General features: G+C 36.4%; 1 protein-coding gene and 1 long non-coding RNA gene across 6 annotated transcripts in view; one reads left to right on the forward strand and one right to left on the reverse strand.

Annotated features, from left to right (window-relative positions):
• Positions 1-1,851: 1,851 nt before the first annotated feature.
• LOC148715882 (uncharacterized) overlaps positions 1,852-15,656 on the reverse strand; it is a 15,617-nt gene continuing 1,812 nt past the window's right edge. Inside the window, exons 1-10 of one of the 5 annotated variants that reach the window (XM_088746401.1) lie at positions 9,016-9,095; positions 8,784-8,890; positions 5,452-5,533; positions 5,249-5,304; positions 5,005-5,099; positions 3,798-3,915; positions 3,357-3,415; positions 2,941-3,004; positions 2,259-2,362; positions 1,852-1,923 (exon numbers count right to left, since the gene is read on the reverse strand). In XM_088746401.1, the coding sequence (XP_088602527.1) occupies positions 2,963-3,004; positions 3,357-3,415; positions 3,798-3,915; positions 5,005-5,088 (303 nt within the window). In that variant the 5' untranslated portion in view covers positions 5,089-5,099; positions 5,249-5,304; positions 5,452-5,533; positions 8,784-8,890; positions 9,016-9,095 and the 3' untranslated portion in view covers positions 1,852-1,923; positions 2,259-2,362; positions 2,941-2,962. Of the gene's footprint in view, positions 1,924-2,258; positions 2,363-2,940; positions 3,005-3,356; positions 3,416-3,797; positions 3,916-5,004; positions 5,100-5,248; positions 5,305-5,451; positions 5,534-8,783; positions 8,891-9,015; positions 9,104-15,656 lie in introns of those variants that run through there. The other 4 variants (XM_088746399.1, XM_088746403.1, XM_088746400.1 and 1 more) reach the window with 4 other exon arrangements.
• On the forward strand, positions 5,586-7,678 carry LOC148715883 (uncharacterized). Its single transcript, XR_015995805.1, has 3 exons — positions 5,586-6,420; positions 6,724-6,782; positions 7,139-7,678. It is a non-coding gene; the product is annotated as an uncharacterized LOC148715883 (long non-coding RNA).

Genomic DNA, 15,656 nt, shown 5'->3' on the forward strand with positions numbered 1-15,656 from the left:
TTTTTTTTTTCTTACTCATTGTAAATAATTCTTAAGTTTGATAACATTAATATTTAAATTGTTGTAGATATATTTAAATTTGTAAGTCCACATCAGCTTTTTAGCTGCCTTCTTGTACTGACCTACATGAAAAATAAAGTATGTATGTATGTATATAAGTCTGCTAGGAATGTTCAGCCCCACTGCATACTACTCACTTTGAAATTTCAACTCTCTTGCTGAGGTGAATAAGCTAAACCTCTTATCTTGATCTTCTTGAGAGCTAGCAACATGTTAATTAACCTATTGACATCCAGTGCACCCATATGCGCCCATGGGGACCCACACCCTTTCTACACCTTGTGACATCATCACTTTTAACCCTGGAGCATGAATTTGAGCACCTACTTGAACAGGTTGAAAATATCTTACAGACAATACTTGAACTTGTCAGGTTTCAAAGATTAATTGTTTGTTTATACTCCACAAGATCTAATTAATCAGTGCAATAAAGGCAGAACTGGTAAATTCTAGAGCATAGAAAAATGCACTGTGTGAGGTGACCTGGTTTGGCCAGCAAATACCAACCAGACAAAGAAGCTACATTCCTGATCAACCCGTGCCACAGCCTAACAATCTTAGTTCCATTTGATATATTAGAAAAATCCTACATAATGTACCATCCCATTATTAATTGGAAATCATAAGTTTAATCTATCTTGTTCTCTATAAAAAGTGGGAGTCCAATCCTGTGATCACCTATATCTGAATTTACAACTACGTAACACTAACCTTAGAAAGATGTTACATTTCATCTTAAGTCACAAGTGTGGGGGAAAGAAAAATTTTTAAGTCCCCATGACAAATCCAACCTCAGACCTTGGGACTCGGTGCTCCGATGCTTTAGCACGGAGCCACAGAGACTCTATGGTGATCAGAAAGGCCCATTACAAAGTTCATATAGTTCATTAGTTTTTTTTATCGGATATATATTTTTTTTCTCTTTAGTTTTCGGGTTGCGCCTCACATGGGATTTTGTTTCTGTTTCGGCAATCTTATTTGGTCCTTTTTTTTAATTTCTTTTACTTCTGTATATTCATAACTTATGAGACCAATAAAGTTGATAAACATATATGACATGTGTCCTGCATACTAGCTGCTATAGGATCAGCAATATTTTTCAATAATGACACTACAAGCACATAGGCAGTGATGAGTTAACATTTGGCAGACTTTCTTTGTCTAAAATATAACACTCAATTCTTCAGAGATGTTTTTGGCAACACATTGTACCGTATTTATGTATGATCCTCGCAGTAAAGAGCACTATTTTAATAAGCAATAGTGAAAATCACACCTGAAAAAATTCAGGCCTGCATGGGATTTGAACCACTGACCTCTGCAATACTAGTGCAGCACTGTACCAATTGAGCTAACAAGCCAACTGGGAACAGGTCACCAAACTAATTCACCATAAATCCGTAAGATGATAAATCAAACTCAATGAATATATGAAACTCATATATTTGAACCGCGGTTGTAGAAACGTATTTATGTACGATCCTCGCAGTAAAGAGCACTATTTAAGCAATAGTGAAATTCCTACCTGAAAAAATTGAGGCCTGTACATTGTACCTCCCTTTTTGTGATCTTCCCCATGTGTAAACATCTCCCGATGAACTAACAACAGCCGTGTGTTGTTGGCCATAGGACAAATGACAGGCTTGAACAGGAACTCCATTGTACTTTCCTATTATGAACAGAAACAGTGATAATGATATCATTACATGGTCTGAATGGAAGATCATCTAAAGTACCATAGAATGTACTTCACTATCAACCACAATTTGAGAGCTTTTATTAATACTTGAAATTACCCTCTTCCTTCCCAGATCATTTTCAGAAGCTTGGTCTCCTCCAGTAATGCACTTAAATGCTGCAACTCTGGACACAGACAACAGAGAAAAGTATCAATTACAATATCCTTTTAATTAGTTATTAAATCTTTTACAGGCATAATTATTCTTATTAACCCTAATTTCAAAGACATCTGCAACATCTTATTTGAAGAAACTGGGCTTGGTTAGATGGCTCCTAACTAATCCAGGATAATTTTTTTGAAAAAATGCCATCTCTCTCAAGGAACTGGAGATGCAAGCTGAAACATGGAAGTAAATTAACCATTTCTGCCGGCAGCTTTCTACTTTTGACATCCCCCAGCCCTCAATATATAAAATTATAAAAAATTTAATAAAGAAGATAAATAACATGGGACACACCTTGCATCAGCATCCAACTTATCATCTCTGAGATAATTTAAAACCAAAAGACAACATAAAAACAGCTCAATCAGATCATGCAGGGAAGGTTGCTTATGATCCTCCTATATCACCGAAAGTGAACAATTAAAAAATAATAAATAATAAATAATAAATTAGCAATGGACATTCTACTGGGTGGCTCTTCTTGTCCACTGTTCCAATCGAATTGGAATTTGGAATGTTGGTTTTTGCGGAGGGAGGTAAACAGGAGGACCCAGAGGAAACCCCCAGAGCAAGGACGAGAACCAACAGCAAACTCAACCCATATGTGACGCCAAGTCCGGGAATCAAACCCAGGCCACAGTGGTGGGGGGCAAGTGCTCTCACCACTGCGCCATCCCTGCTCCCCTGGGAACAATTCAACATTTATTTTAAAAAGTTTGCAGGAAGTAAGATAAATGGATCTTTTGACTCTTCCTTATCTTGTTCCAGTTTAGTTTATAGTGTTCCTAACAACAGTTTATCGTGCCCCCCTGCCAACTCTCATTCACTTCCACTAAAACTTCCATTATAATCACTGAAAAAAAGTTTCATCCTTTGGAGATTTCAATGATTCTCTGTTGGATGTGTGTGGATAAGTTAATTACAATAAATGAAATAATATATTGTCGAAGAAAAAAAAAACATAACTCATGCAGACCTGTCTGAAACTGGCAGTACTTTCAAGAGAAATCACTGAGCCGATTGAGCTTCCAGATACAGTCCTGAAATTAAATGAAAGTGAAACATCCTTATGAATGTAAACCCTTATCAAATTACCACAATAACCACCATCACCATCACAATCTTAAACCATTCATACCTGTATTTCACAACTGCTAACATCTGATAGTAGTATGCATTACAACTGATTCATGGTATATATAGATATATAGTGTAAATCATAGTCTGTTCAGTAGTCATATTTATCATTAATCCTATCTGAAAGTTCCTTGAAAACACCTTCAAAGCTTTTTATTTATTGGCTTTAGTTGTTATTCCTTCTTGACACTGACAGTTAATACAGTTTAAATTTCTGATTAAGCTTGGTCGTTACAAATAATGACAAATTCTTACTTCTGCCTTGGAGGTCTCACTTAGGAGATCCTTAGGATCCATACACTGTATAAAAGCACCTGTTATCCGCATACAAGGTAAGTATGAATTAAAAATCACTACAAAATAAAAACGAACCCACTTCAACTGCCACCTTGTTTTCTTTATTTCTTATTTGCTGAGCTGGCATCTGCTACTTTAAGGATGAACCTTGTACATATTACATTGTCAGTGATGATGGTATGAAAAATAAGAGTCAAACGCTTTTACAATTATAAAATAAACAAATCTTTATCAAAAAATTCATGCATCTTACCAAAAAAATTTGACCTCTTTCAATTCTAAAAAGAGAATTCTGAACAGGTCAACTCAACAGAACACTGTGCAAAATTATCTCGTGAATGCCCCTTCATTAAACTATTCAATAAAGTGCTGCAATCATGTCTTTCTCGCCATTCGCACCTCTGCTGATAATATCAGTGAAACCTCTAGATGCCAACTTGCCCTGAGTTTCATAAGAAAGATGAAACTTTCCCTTCTGTGCAAGCATGTCCAGAGTTTCAGCCATGAGACCTCTTGCCTGTGAAGGAAATTCAACTGATTGAGATTCAATTCATGCAGCCTTTCCACTAAGATTATCTTGTATTCTGCAACATCACGCAATACAGCCAAAACCACTAGTAAACTGTAAATCATCAAAACTCAGGGTTACTGAGTTACTTTCCATGATCTCATTCAGAAGGCTTCACAAGTCTCAAGTGTCTCCATAGGCTTTGAAGTAAGTGAAATGTTCTCCAGAAGTAGCTGCACTTTTGCAGGCTTCTGGTGTTTGAAGCACAGTCTATTTTAATCCAACAAAGCAGTGGAACACCATAGTCTTGTTCAAAAATAAATGTTTACCTTTGCCTGCACCTAGTGTTTTTTATAGCTGGTCTTTAAAAAAAAAAACCTCCAGAGAATGCTACAAGTTAGTATCTGCCCAGTCAGATACTGCACATAAAAACCATTTGCAAGTGTGCAGTCCAGATTAGCTCACCAAAAAAAAAAAACCTCCAGAGAATGCTACAATTTAGTATCTGCCCAGTCAGATACTGCACATAAAAACCATTTGCAAGTGTGCAGTCCACATTAGCTCACCAAAAAAAAAAACCTCCAGAGAATGCTACAAGTTAGTATCTGCCCAGTCAGATACTGCACATAAAAACCATTTGCAAGTGTGCAGTCCAGATTAGCACACCAAAAAAAAAAAACCTCCAGAGAATGCTACAATTTAGTATCTGCCCAGTCAGATACTGCACATAAAAACCATTTGCAAGTGTGCAGTCCAGATTAGCTCACCAAAAAAAAAAAACCTCCAGAGAATGCTACAATTTAGTATCTGCCCAGTCAGATACTGCACATAAAAACCATTTGCAAGTGTGCAGTCCAGATTAGCTCACCAAAAAAAAAACCTCCAGAGAATGCTACAATTTAGTATCTGCCCAGTCAGATACTGCACATAAAAACCATTTGCAAGTGTGCAGTCCAGATTAGCTCACCAAAAAAAAAAAACCTCCAGAGAATGCTACAATTTAGTATCTGCCCAGTCAGATACTGCACATAAAAACCATTTGCAAGTGTGCAGTCCAGATTAGCTCACCAATCCCCTTCCCCTTCCCACCTCACTAACCTTGGCTACATCAAACATGAAGTTCTTGAGACCACATGCTGACAGCTGATCTAAGGCCGTGAGCTCATCATAGTCTAATTTCATTCAGGAATTGGCTGATGGAGACATAAAGATGTCAAAAAATAAAGTACAGTGATCAATAAATGAACTTGTGCTGTTTAATTAACTTAGAACTTACAGACATTAATTATAATAAGGAAAGTATTAAAAAAAACCCAATTCATTTCATTACTGAGGCCCATACCTGAATGCTTCAGAGAGTGTATGTTGCTGAACTGTATTTCCACTATTATACAAAACCTGAAAATAAAATTAAAGTGATGTTACATTTTGAAGTCTGTTGTTTCAGTAAAAATAAATGAGGCTAACCAGAGGTAATTAACACTAATAACATAAGGTAAAACACCTTAATAAGGATTTTCTAAAAATGTATTGCTTGACAAGAACCTGTTGTATACAGCAGAAGAGCGCAAGATTGGATAGCCATTTTATTCTCCGCAATGTGATCACTGTGCTTACTGCAGAGTGCCTTGAAAAAGCAAAGAGAAGGTATGTTTACATTTTGTATTAATTCTGATATTTCATCAAACATTTTACATCTAACATTTTTATTAGTGTCATCTTGAATGGAAAAGAAAAGAAACCTCTTTTTGTAAAAAACACAAACTCACTTCTACCCTTCAAGTGTTACCTTATTATAGGAAGTTAATGCTGCATGGATTTAAAGCAATTTAAGCATTGAATTTCTTTCCAGTTCTCATAATAAACAAGTCATCCTTGATTATTTAAGCTAAAACCTTTTACCATGTACTAAATACTTAAGCGACCAAGGTTGTTAGGTCAAGATAGCTGGATAATTTTGCCTTTTTCTTTTCTGCATTTTTATGGATCTCTCCTCCTGTGCTACAAGCAATTAATAGGCTATCTTTCCTAGCTCTCAAAATAAACAAGTCATTTTTTATTCTTATTTTAGCTACCAAATCCTTTTACAACTGATGGAAAATTTTTTAATTAGCATGCTTGCTTTGTGAAGATAGCTAACTATATGCCTGTTTTTTGTTTTGTTTTTTTTTTTTTGTCTTTTTATGCATCTAAGCTTTGTCTTGGTCAATAAAAACACACACCAAAAAAACTATCGATTAAGTTAAAGTAGCAATGAAGGAAAAACATCCTATAAAAAGCAAGTTGTTATGAAGACCAGCTGTCAGATGGATTAGATAGCTTCATACAAACCACAGTGACAATGATGAATAAAGCACCCAGAGCATTAGTTGTTACTATGTACAGTCTCATTTGTTATCAAGAGCAAGATAATTTTAAAAAAGCTGAAATATTTCTTTAGATCTTTCTTGTTATTTTTCTCTTCAGTTTCACCGACAAGTTCAATTCTTATTGATGTAGCACAGTTGAATTCAGGTGAGATCAGATGTTGTTATTTTCATGAATGATAAGGGTTGTAGTGAGAATATGTAAACATAGTTGTCATGTTACCCTATCTTTGTTGAGTTATTTTTGACAAATATTTTATAAAAGCAATAGAGGACTTTATCAACTTTACAAAACCTTATCTGAACACTTAGGGATTACAAGAATTCTTCATAATTATATGCAAATCTGTAACTGTCTCTCTCAACTCCCCACTGAGTGTTCACTGTTCACGGTGATCATTCCAGACGTCAAAAGGTTAGCCTATTTCTAACGATTTTAAAATTCTGTCAGGTGTGTATCCAGCACTACCTCCAGTCACTGAGGTGGATTTTAGCCTGCTGCTTGATCAGGTCAGTGACTAACTGATAAAAACTATTGTGCTGTGTATTGAAAAAAATCATTTAAAGAGATCCTTGGAATCATTGGGGCTGCACCTCTTTAGCATTGAAAGCACAATGTCTCTCTACCTGTAGAAGATCAGCGGAGCTATTAGTTGTAGCTTTAGAGATTAAGAGACCTTGGATGTTGCAACACAAATTTACAAGTCAACATACAATCTGCATCTTTATGATTTTCTTCAATACTGCGAGGATCGTGCATCATACTGCATGTTGTTTATGTTTCTGTTTATCAAGTGTACCTTGATTTTGTTTCAGTGAGTCCCTTTTTCCCTCTCAGCTATAGAATTCTTTATTTTGTAACACAGGCTGAATGGGAGCTGACATTACACTATATTGTCGCTTTTTCATCGGTGATAAAGGATTCTGTCACTGGACTGACAATGTTTATTAAAATCAATTAAAGTCCAATTTCAATTTCTAATCTATTAGGTCTTGACAGTATGTATTAGGTTTTTTAGATTCTTAATCTTAGAGGCACCTATGTATTTTGAACAAGCTCTACGAGCTCCTTGACGCTATGTGGGTAAATAAAGTATTGATTCATTGATTGAGTCACAAAATGTCACTATTCAGTCAAATAAGGTCAGTACATTGTGTGTTTCAGTAAATGAGGTGTTCATACTGTACTTGTTAATTTTGAAATCTTTAGTCTAGAATAAAACGTTTAGTACATGCAATAAAAGGAGGTCTACAGTGTAATACCCACATTTATTTATATCACTATCTGTTGAAAATCTAAGCCATAGGAAGGCCATGATTGCAGTTTCTGTGGAACAACCGATGATTATTGGAGAAGCTGTTTTTTAAAGGTCTTTTTTTAATACGTCTTTTCAGAAACATGAATAGGTTGTTTGGTGGGTAGTAAGAAGATTGTACCTCTTTATTTCCTAGTTTAATCACCTTGCCAGGATTGATTCAAACAACATGTTTAGACATCCTCAACTTATAAAAATAGGTATCTCTTTTATACGCTGAGTACTTGAACCAACACGGGTTATTCCTTAAGACTGGTCGCCAAGATAACTGTTTTATTTTTGCTGCTTTGCTCTTCAATCTTTTTCAGATCTGCTGTTCCCTTTTGAATTTAAGCCACAAGTTCATTTCATATTACTGCCGAGTGCATGTTTTTGGAGTAAGTAATTTTGAGCTAAAAAGGGCTATTCCACATGAGACATGAAAATTTGACAGATTTTTAAATTCAAAATATGAGAGCCAAACTTACTTTTCATGAAAGCTTATACATAGTTCTATAAGAATCCAAATCTAGATTGGCAGTAGTGGCCACGTCCAGGGTGTGTGACGCAATTGTTTTTGAGGGTTTTTATTGACAGAATAAGCCATTTTACATACCAATATCTAAATGGCTCTATCTCAAAGAAATTGATTGCTATAAATCAGTTTTTGAGATCTTAACTACTCACTAGGATGGGCCTTTCAACGCCAAAAGAAAAAAATTCTCAATCATTTAATGCCTCAGACAAACAAAGACATAAGTGTTGCAGACGTGTATAGTGGCCGAGAACTGCCATTAAACATATTCAAATTTATAGGAATTATTTTTGTTATTTTTTTTTAAATTTCGATTTATTTCTTAATTTTCTTTTTAAAATAAAAGCAAGTGAAAGTAAATGAAATGTAAAATAGAAATAAAATGAAACCAAAGATAAATGAAATCAAATCAAAATTAAATACTACCTGGCCAAGCGCTGCCACTAGTTTCATTTTTTTTTTTTTTTTTATTGATTGTTGGAATAAGCTACCATCATCTGTCGTAGATCATGAATATGTAAATAGCTTAAAAAAAGCATTGAAAAAAGTCTATTTTAAATGATTTATAATACCTATAGAGCATAATTTTAAAATTCTTACGCAGGCATGTATTGTTAACCCTGCCATATCAATTACATTTCATTGACTCATTGACTAAGAATAGCGTCTACTGTGTTATACCTCATTTTTCAAAGCCTCCCGACATATGTAAATGATGTGGACGGGTATTCTGAAGTTGTTCCGATTCCTCGTTGGAAACAGCCATAGATCTTCAAAATTCATGCGACCTGAACAAAGCAACCGCGTCCGCGCTCTTGAAATTTGCTCGGTTTAAACGCAGGAACTAACTGGATCGATCGATGTTTGACTCGTGCACAAACGATGTTATAATATGAGTCAGCAGTTGACTTACCCAGTATTCCTGCAACGTGAGATGAACTGCAACCAGAAGTGCGGTCCGAAGCGTTGGTCCTCAAAAGCGGCAAAGTGAACAGAGAGGCATTTGGCCTGCGCATGCGCGAGTGGCATTTGTTGAGTTTGCGACGCGTTTCTGCGAGGTTTCAACTGGACAATCGACACCTTTTTGTAATATTTTTTGAAGATGAATGAAGGAGTATGACAAGTTCACCAACATTTCTAACTATGTGGATATTCATGGTGTTTAATGGCTCTTCGGTTGAGGATATTTTAATGATGAAAGTGCGAACAAAACGCGAAAAAATCCCCAAAACTTGAAGTTTGAGATGGCTTACTTTGGTTTGCGAAACGAAACGAAACGAAACGAAAAGGAAAATCTATAGTTTGCGAAATGAAAAATCTGTAGTTTGCGAAATGAAAAGTCTGTAGTTTGCGAAATGTAAAATCTGTAGTTTGCGAAATGGAAAATCTGTAGTTTGCGAAATGAAATTTCCCTGTCAAAATTAAATTCTGGCGGAAGACTATCCTGGCGATCACCTTTGCATACATTTGCTAGGTAGGAGACCCTTGCGTTACATTTTCTAACAGGTCAGGGGAGTCTAACTTTTGGTTGAGCCATCATGGGTCGAGGGTCTTATGTCGAAGTCGAGGGTATTTAGTCGAGCGTCCCTTTTTTGTTTTTCTTTTTCGCAGCCTAGGCGAGGAATTTCATTTCGCAAACTACAGATTTTCCATTTCGCATACTACAGATTTTTCATTTCGCAAACTACAGTTATTCCATTTCGTTTCGCAAACTACAGTAAGCCCTGCATATTTTTCAGTTACTTTTTAGTGAGGATAATTTTGCAAAGTACATCACAGCCTTGTACTATTTCAATAAATCAATGTAATTCAAAAAATGTTATACATTCAAGAAAAACAGTTACTATCAGTAGTGCATATACATTTGCGAATATGCATGCAACATTCTTTTGTCCATTTGCGGTTTGATACTAATTTATAAATTCACAGCCGTAGCGTATTACTAGCTGTAATTACAATAAAGCTGTAATTCCAAACATCAAACTATCTGCCTGGACTCTACAGAATCAACACTGAGAACCCTCAAACTTTTTAAGATATTGAACGTGCCTGGATAGCCCAAGTAGATTACCGTATTTGTTCGCCTATAAGCCGAGCGATTTTTCCAACAAATCAAACTGAGAACAGGTAAATTCTCGCCAAGGAAGGGGGTTCGGCTTGTAGCCGTGTATTTTCGCCAAAAAATATTTAAGGGTGCTTAACAAGATTCGAAATTCAATGTTTATTCGACTGTAAGCCGAGCGATTATCAACAAACACAAATTTCCGAGATCACGAAGGGTAGGTACATGTAAATCATTGTTGGTTCTGCTCGACGGAAGCTCGAATCGCATAGGAGTTTCATCCATATTGAACAGCCTGGAGAGCGAATGGCCATACCGCTGCCAAAGTGCGATCACGAACTGATGGAACTGGATGATCTTTTCTTCCAGATCTTGTGGGAGTCGCTGGGCCAGGGTTGTCCTAGTGCGAAGGCTGATGGAATGGCGCTTTTTCCATCTCTGGTAGCAACCCAGTGAGGCTTTGAAGTCTGGATCACTGCTCAACTCCTTTGCCTTTAGCCGTAGAATTAATCCGCTTACGGCAATTCCTGTATAAGATAACAGAGATCAATTGTTTGACTTGTTTTGACGACATGAAAAACTGGCCAATCAGAAGCGGTCATTCCCACGGTTTCTGTAAACATTGCAACACGATCTGACAGATATCAGTTGATCGAAGCTTTTCATTGTTTTAAAGAAGCGAAAGACCTACCTTGACTCCCCTGCTCTGAAAACCAGTCCAGTAGTGTTTGATCCAATTCAGGATACTTTGGCCAAAGGCAGCCCATCGTCTTTCGCTTTGCTGACATTTTAAGCTCACCATAAAACAGGTTCGCTTAATCTTTTCGCCAGCGACGCACCATCGATTCACTGATTCCGTAATCTCTAGCGATGTCGGAGTTGTTCTCGACGGCCTCTGCTTCAGCAACGACTTTTAGTTTGAACGCTAAGTTGTATGAAGAACGACGAACTTTCGGCATGATGATCGATTACGATAACTTTGAAAGAGAGCGATTGTTTGAGACAGGATTCTGAACTCAGGTGAATGTTTTGTTATGTCACGCATGGTTCTATTTATTTACACATTAAATTCAACTTATCTGTGATTTGTTGTTACTTTCAATTAAACGACCAATAACAACTGAGTAAATAACCTACTTTTTGGTTACATGTTTCCCGAGGGGGAAGCTCCTTTTGTTTTCGGTTTATGTTAATTCATCTCAGTTAACGACACGCGTGGAGTACTTTGCAATTATTAGGTCTCGGCTTATAGCCGAATGTTTTTTGTTTATTTTTTATTTCAATGCAAAGCTGCTGACATGAAGAAGTTTAGGGTCTCGGCTTATAGCCGAGATCGGCTTATAGGCGAATAAATACGGTAGATACCGATAAGTGACCCTTCTGTCTAAAATGGTTCAAGAAGCTAGGACAACGTTCTTTTTGACCTGCGGGTAGTCCCTTTCTACCCAAGTGGCCTAATGACCCAGTTTCTGTAGTTGAACAAACAAAATCGAGTCCCAGACGATAGTTTTCCAAAGATTTAAAAATCGGTGTTAAACAATCTCCTAACGCAGGGTATACAGGTTATCACTTCCAATCATTTTCCAATTATTTGAAAATGGAGTACTTAAAACAGGCCCTTTTTGCACATTTTATTCCACATTATCCAAGAAGTTACAAACTGGACCTGTCAACCCGTCGTGCTGCTTAACCGACTAGCGACAAAGGGTGAAAAATACTACCGACTAAGTGACTGAATATTAACCGACAAGTGGACCCTCCTCCCCCCCATTCAGACTCTCTGTTGAGATAAGCGCTGAAAACTAGCAAAGTCATAATTTTGTCATATCTGAAAATTCGGGGTTATTAAGCAATGTCAGTTATGTGGGGTGTATCGCTAGTGACCAGAAACGCGAGAGATAAACCCCGTTCTCTGTTGTTATTTCAAATCTATACAAACTGTAAGTAACAGAAGTCTCCACGTGAAAATTAAGCATTGCAAACTCATTACCCGGTGTGATAGGGCGAGGTGCCGCGAAATCGACCCCGTTTTATGTTGTTATTTTGTAAATATCTGAAAATTGGGGTCATTAACCAGTGTATTAGTGCAGGGTGTATGTGTAATCACTAGCAACTCCCGAAATCGACCCCGTTTTCTGTTGTTATTTTCTAGATATCTGAAAATTGAGGTCATTAACCGGTGTTTTAGTGCGAGGTGTATGGGTAATCATCGGAAACTCCCGAATCGACCCTGTTTTCTGTTGTTATTTTCTACCGAAATATCTGAAAATTGGGCCTGGAGCATTAAAGCAGAATGTATAGGTTATCACACAGGAAACTCGCAAAATCGACCCCGTTTTTTGTCGCTATTTTCTAGATATCTGAAAATTGGGGTCACCAAACCAGTTTGTTAGTGCGGGGTGTATTGGTAATCACTGGCAACTCCCGAAATCGACCCCGTTTTTTGTTGTTAGTTTCTAGATATCTGAAGTTGGGGTACTTAACCGGTGTGTTAGTGTGGAGTGTATGGATAATGACTGGAAACTCCTGAAATCAACCCCGTTTTTTGTTGCTATTTTCTTGATATTTGAAAATGGAGGTCATTAACCGGTGTTTTAGTGCGAGGTGTATGAGTAATCACTGGAAACTCCCGAAATCGACCCTGTTTTATGTTGTTATTTTCAACTGAAATATCTGAAAATTCGGTCCGGAGCATTAAATCGGAGTGTATAGCTTATCACTCAGGAAACTCGCGAAATCGACCCCGTCTTTTGTTGCTATTTTCTATATATCTGAAAATTGGGTCACTAAGCCAGAGTGTTGGTGGGGGGTGTATGGGTAATCACTGGCAACTCCCAAAATCGACCCCATTTTTTGTTCCTAGTATCTAGATATCTGAAGTTGGGGTCCTTAACCGGTGTGTTAGTGCGGAGTGTATGGATAATGACTGGAAACTTCTGAACTCCACCCTGTTTTTCGTTATTTTCTAGATGTCTGAAAATTGGGGTCATTCACTGGTGTTTTGGTGGGGGGTATAGGTAATCACTGGAAACTTCGCGAGAACGACCCCGTTTTCAGCTATTTTCTAATTTTCGGAAAATTGGGGTCATTAACCGGCCTGTTAGTGTGGGGTGTACAGGTAATCACTGGAACCTCGCGAAATCAACCTCATTTTTCTGTTTATATTTTCTAAATATATGAAATTTGGGAGTAGCCGGTGGCCCACTCAACCCTGTTTTATTAGTCATTTTCTTGGCTCTTCACCCACCCTATATCTAAAGTTATGTCCTGTGTTTGCAACGACGACTCAGTATCAGACTGGCGTATTTATGACATAATACATTGCAGTTATTAACCATACACGTTGGATGATGGCTGTCGCCATACGATTTCTGAGCGTGGCATCCAAAATTTCACAGCTGAATTTTAAAAGGAGGTCCCATTCAGACCTGCCAAGTGTTCCATCTTTGAAAACAAGCGACAAGCTCAAAATCGGTGCAACGTAAAATACCTCATCAAAAAAGTCATGAACAACTGTATGATTGACAGTTATCACACAATCTTTACAATCTATCCAAAAAAGAGAAAAATATTTAATGCTACTATAAATAATCTCCCTAGCAAGTGTAGTTAGCTTCGTAACTGTAAAATCAGAGTTGATTGTTCAGCTCAAACTAAGGTCAAAGCTATTAGTGTCCATCAGTGATTTGCCTTTCTCTTTTCTCCGAATGCACGACTGCTCGCACATTGAATATAATTAATTCCATACAGTACAATTCAACTTTTTTTCAAAAAAAGCAGATATTAACTATCAGTAAAGAAATAATAAGAAGAAACCAAGGAAATTTTCCCTCAAAGGTGATTTGTATTAATTAACCGACAATATTTTATAGTTGTGAAATAATTTGCAACGAATCACCAAATTCAAAGCGACTTTACTATGGGTACATTTCATAAGAATAGAAACCATATAAGTTGGGTCCTGGTGAAGTACACTTAATATACTGAGATGAAACTTGTTCAGTGGAGAGCATTAAAGATAAATGTGTTGTTTTAATCCTATACGTGACACGTTCGCAGTAACAATTTAATTTAATTTTTTAATATACTCAATTTCAATTATACAGGTCTTAACATAATATACAAATTAAAGATAAATTAATGATTTTTAAAAAAAATAAAAAATTTACAAGATCTAAATAATTAGGTCAGTTTATACAGAATTCAAAGATTCCTCATAAGAATAAACTGCCTCAATGAAGGGAAAAAAATTTTTACGTACAATATAGTAGCTCAAATAGCATAATTAACATGACAATAATTATTAATTAATTATAAAAATCTATCCTTATTTCCAGTAAATTTGTTTTGATAAAATTCATTAATACTGTTCTTAAATGATGAGAAAGATTCAATCATTCTAATGTGTAGTGGAAGAGAATTCCACAGGTCTACAATATGATTAAAAAAAGAAAACTTAAAAACATCAGTTCCAAAAAGGCCTTTCCCCAGTGTAACCTCACTATTTCTGATGTTATATTTAGACGTCTTAAAATTTACACATGACAAAACATTAAAATCAATGTAACCTTTAAGGCATTTAAAGGAAAAGCAAATAACAGCAAAGGAAAAAGCAATTCCTCGAAAATGAACTATAGAGTTAACATTCAAAAGTATGCTTAAAGGGTTACATGACTTTCATTAACAAAAATACTTTCTGGCTCCAGCATAATACTGTTGGTCTTGGCATTTCAATCAAGAGTGTATTCTCTTAGGCTAATTATTATCACTTAGGTTATAGAATCAATATTGGGTCATTCTCTTCACTTAGATTATACTATTTAACATTTTATTGTAATGTAGCTAAATTGATCAATGATTTCATTTCCATTGATTGGTCTAATGCGGCATGATCTGAATGAACAGTCGCATTTTGGTTATACCTCTATGGAATTAAATTGACCTAACTTTGATACAGCAATCTGGCCTGATTTCGAACCAGATGGAGGGTTTTTAAAGTTAATTTATCAGTGAAATGTTCAGCAAATTAATTTAATTAATTTTAATTAATCAAATTTGTGACTGCAAAAAATACCTTAAATTTACTTACGGTAAATTATTACCCTAAGACTTCCTTCAGAGCTCAACTAAGGCAGATGATGGAACTTTAGACAACTTTCACTCATGACAATTCTGCTCGCTACTTACAAATGTTTGCATATCTAAGTAAAAAATTAGTATTGAATTTTGGTTTTGAGTTGGCGTCAGTAGAAAAACAACAAATTATTCATAACATTCTAGCAAAAGCTATGTCTTCAAGGAAGTAATTACTGTAGCTGTTTTGGTCCTTAATTGAGCCCTTTTTACACAGTACACAATCCTTGTTGACTAAGTGTAACTAACACCCGGTTAGCTCAATGGATAAGAGCGCTGGACTGTTGTGCGGGAGGTCGAGGGTTCGAGCCCCGGCCGGACCAACACTCAGGGTCTTAAAAATAATTGAGAAGAATTTG

This window comes from Stylophora pistillata, unplaced genomic scaffold, assembly GCF_964205215.1.
Source record: "Stylophora pistillata unplaced genomic scaffold, jaStyPist1.2 SCAFFOLD_115, whole genome shotgun sequence".
In the NCBI taxonomy this organism is placed as follows: Eukaryota; Metazoa; Cnidaria; class Anthozoa; order Scleractinia; family Pocilloporidae; genus Stylophora; species Stylophora pistillata.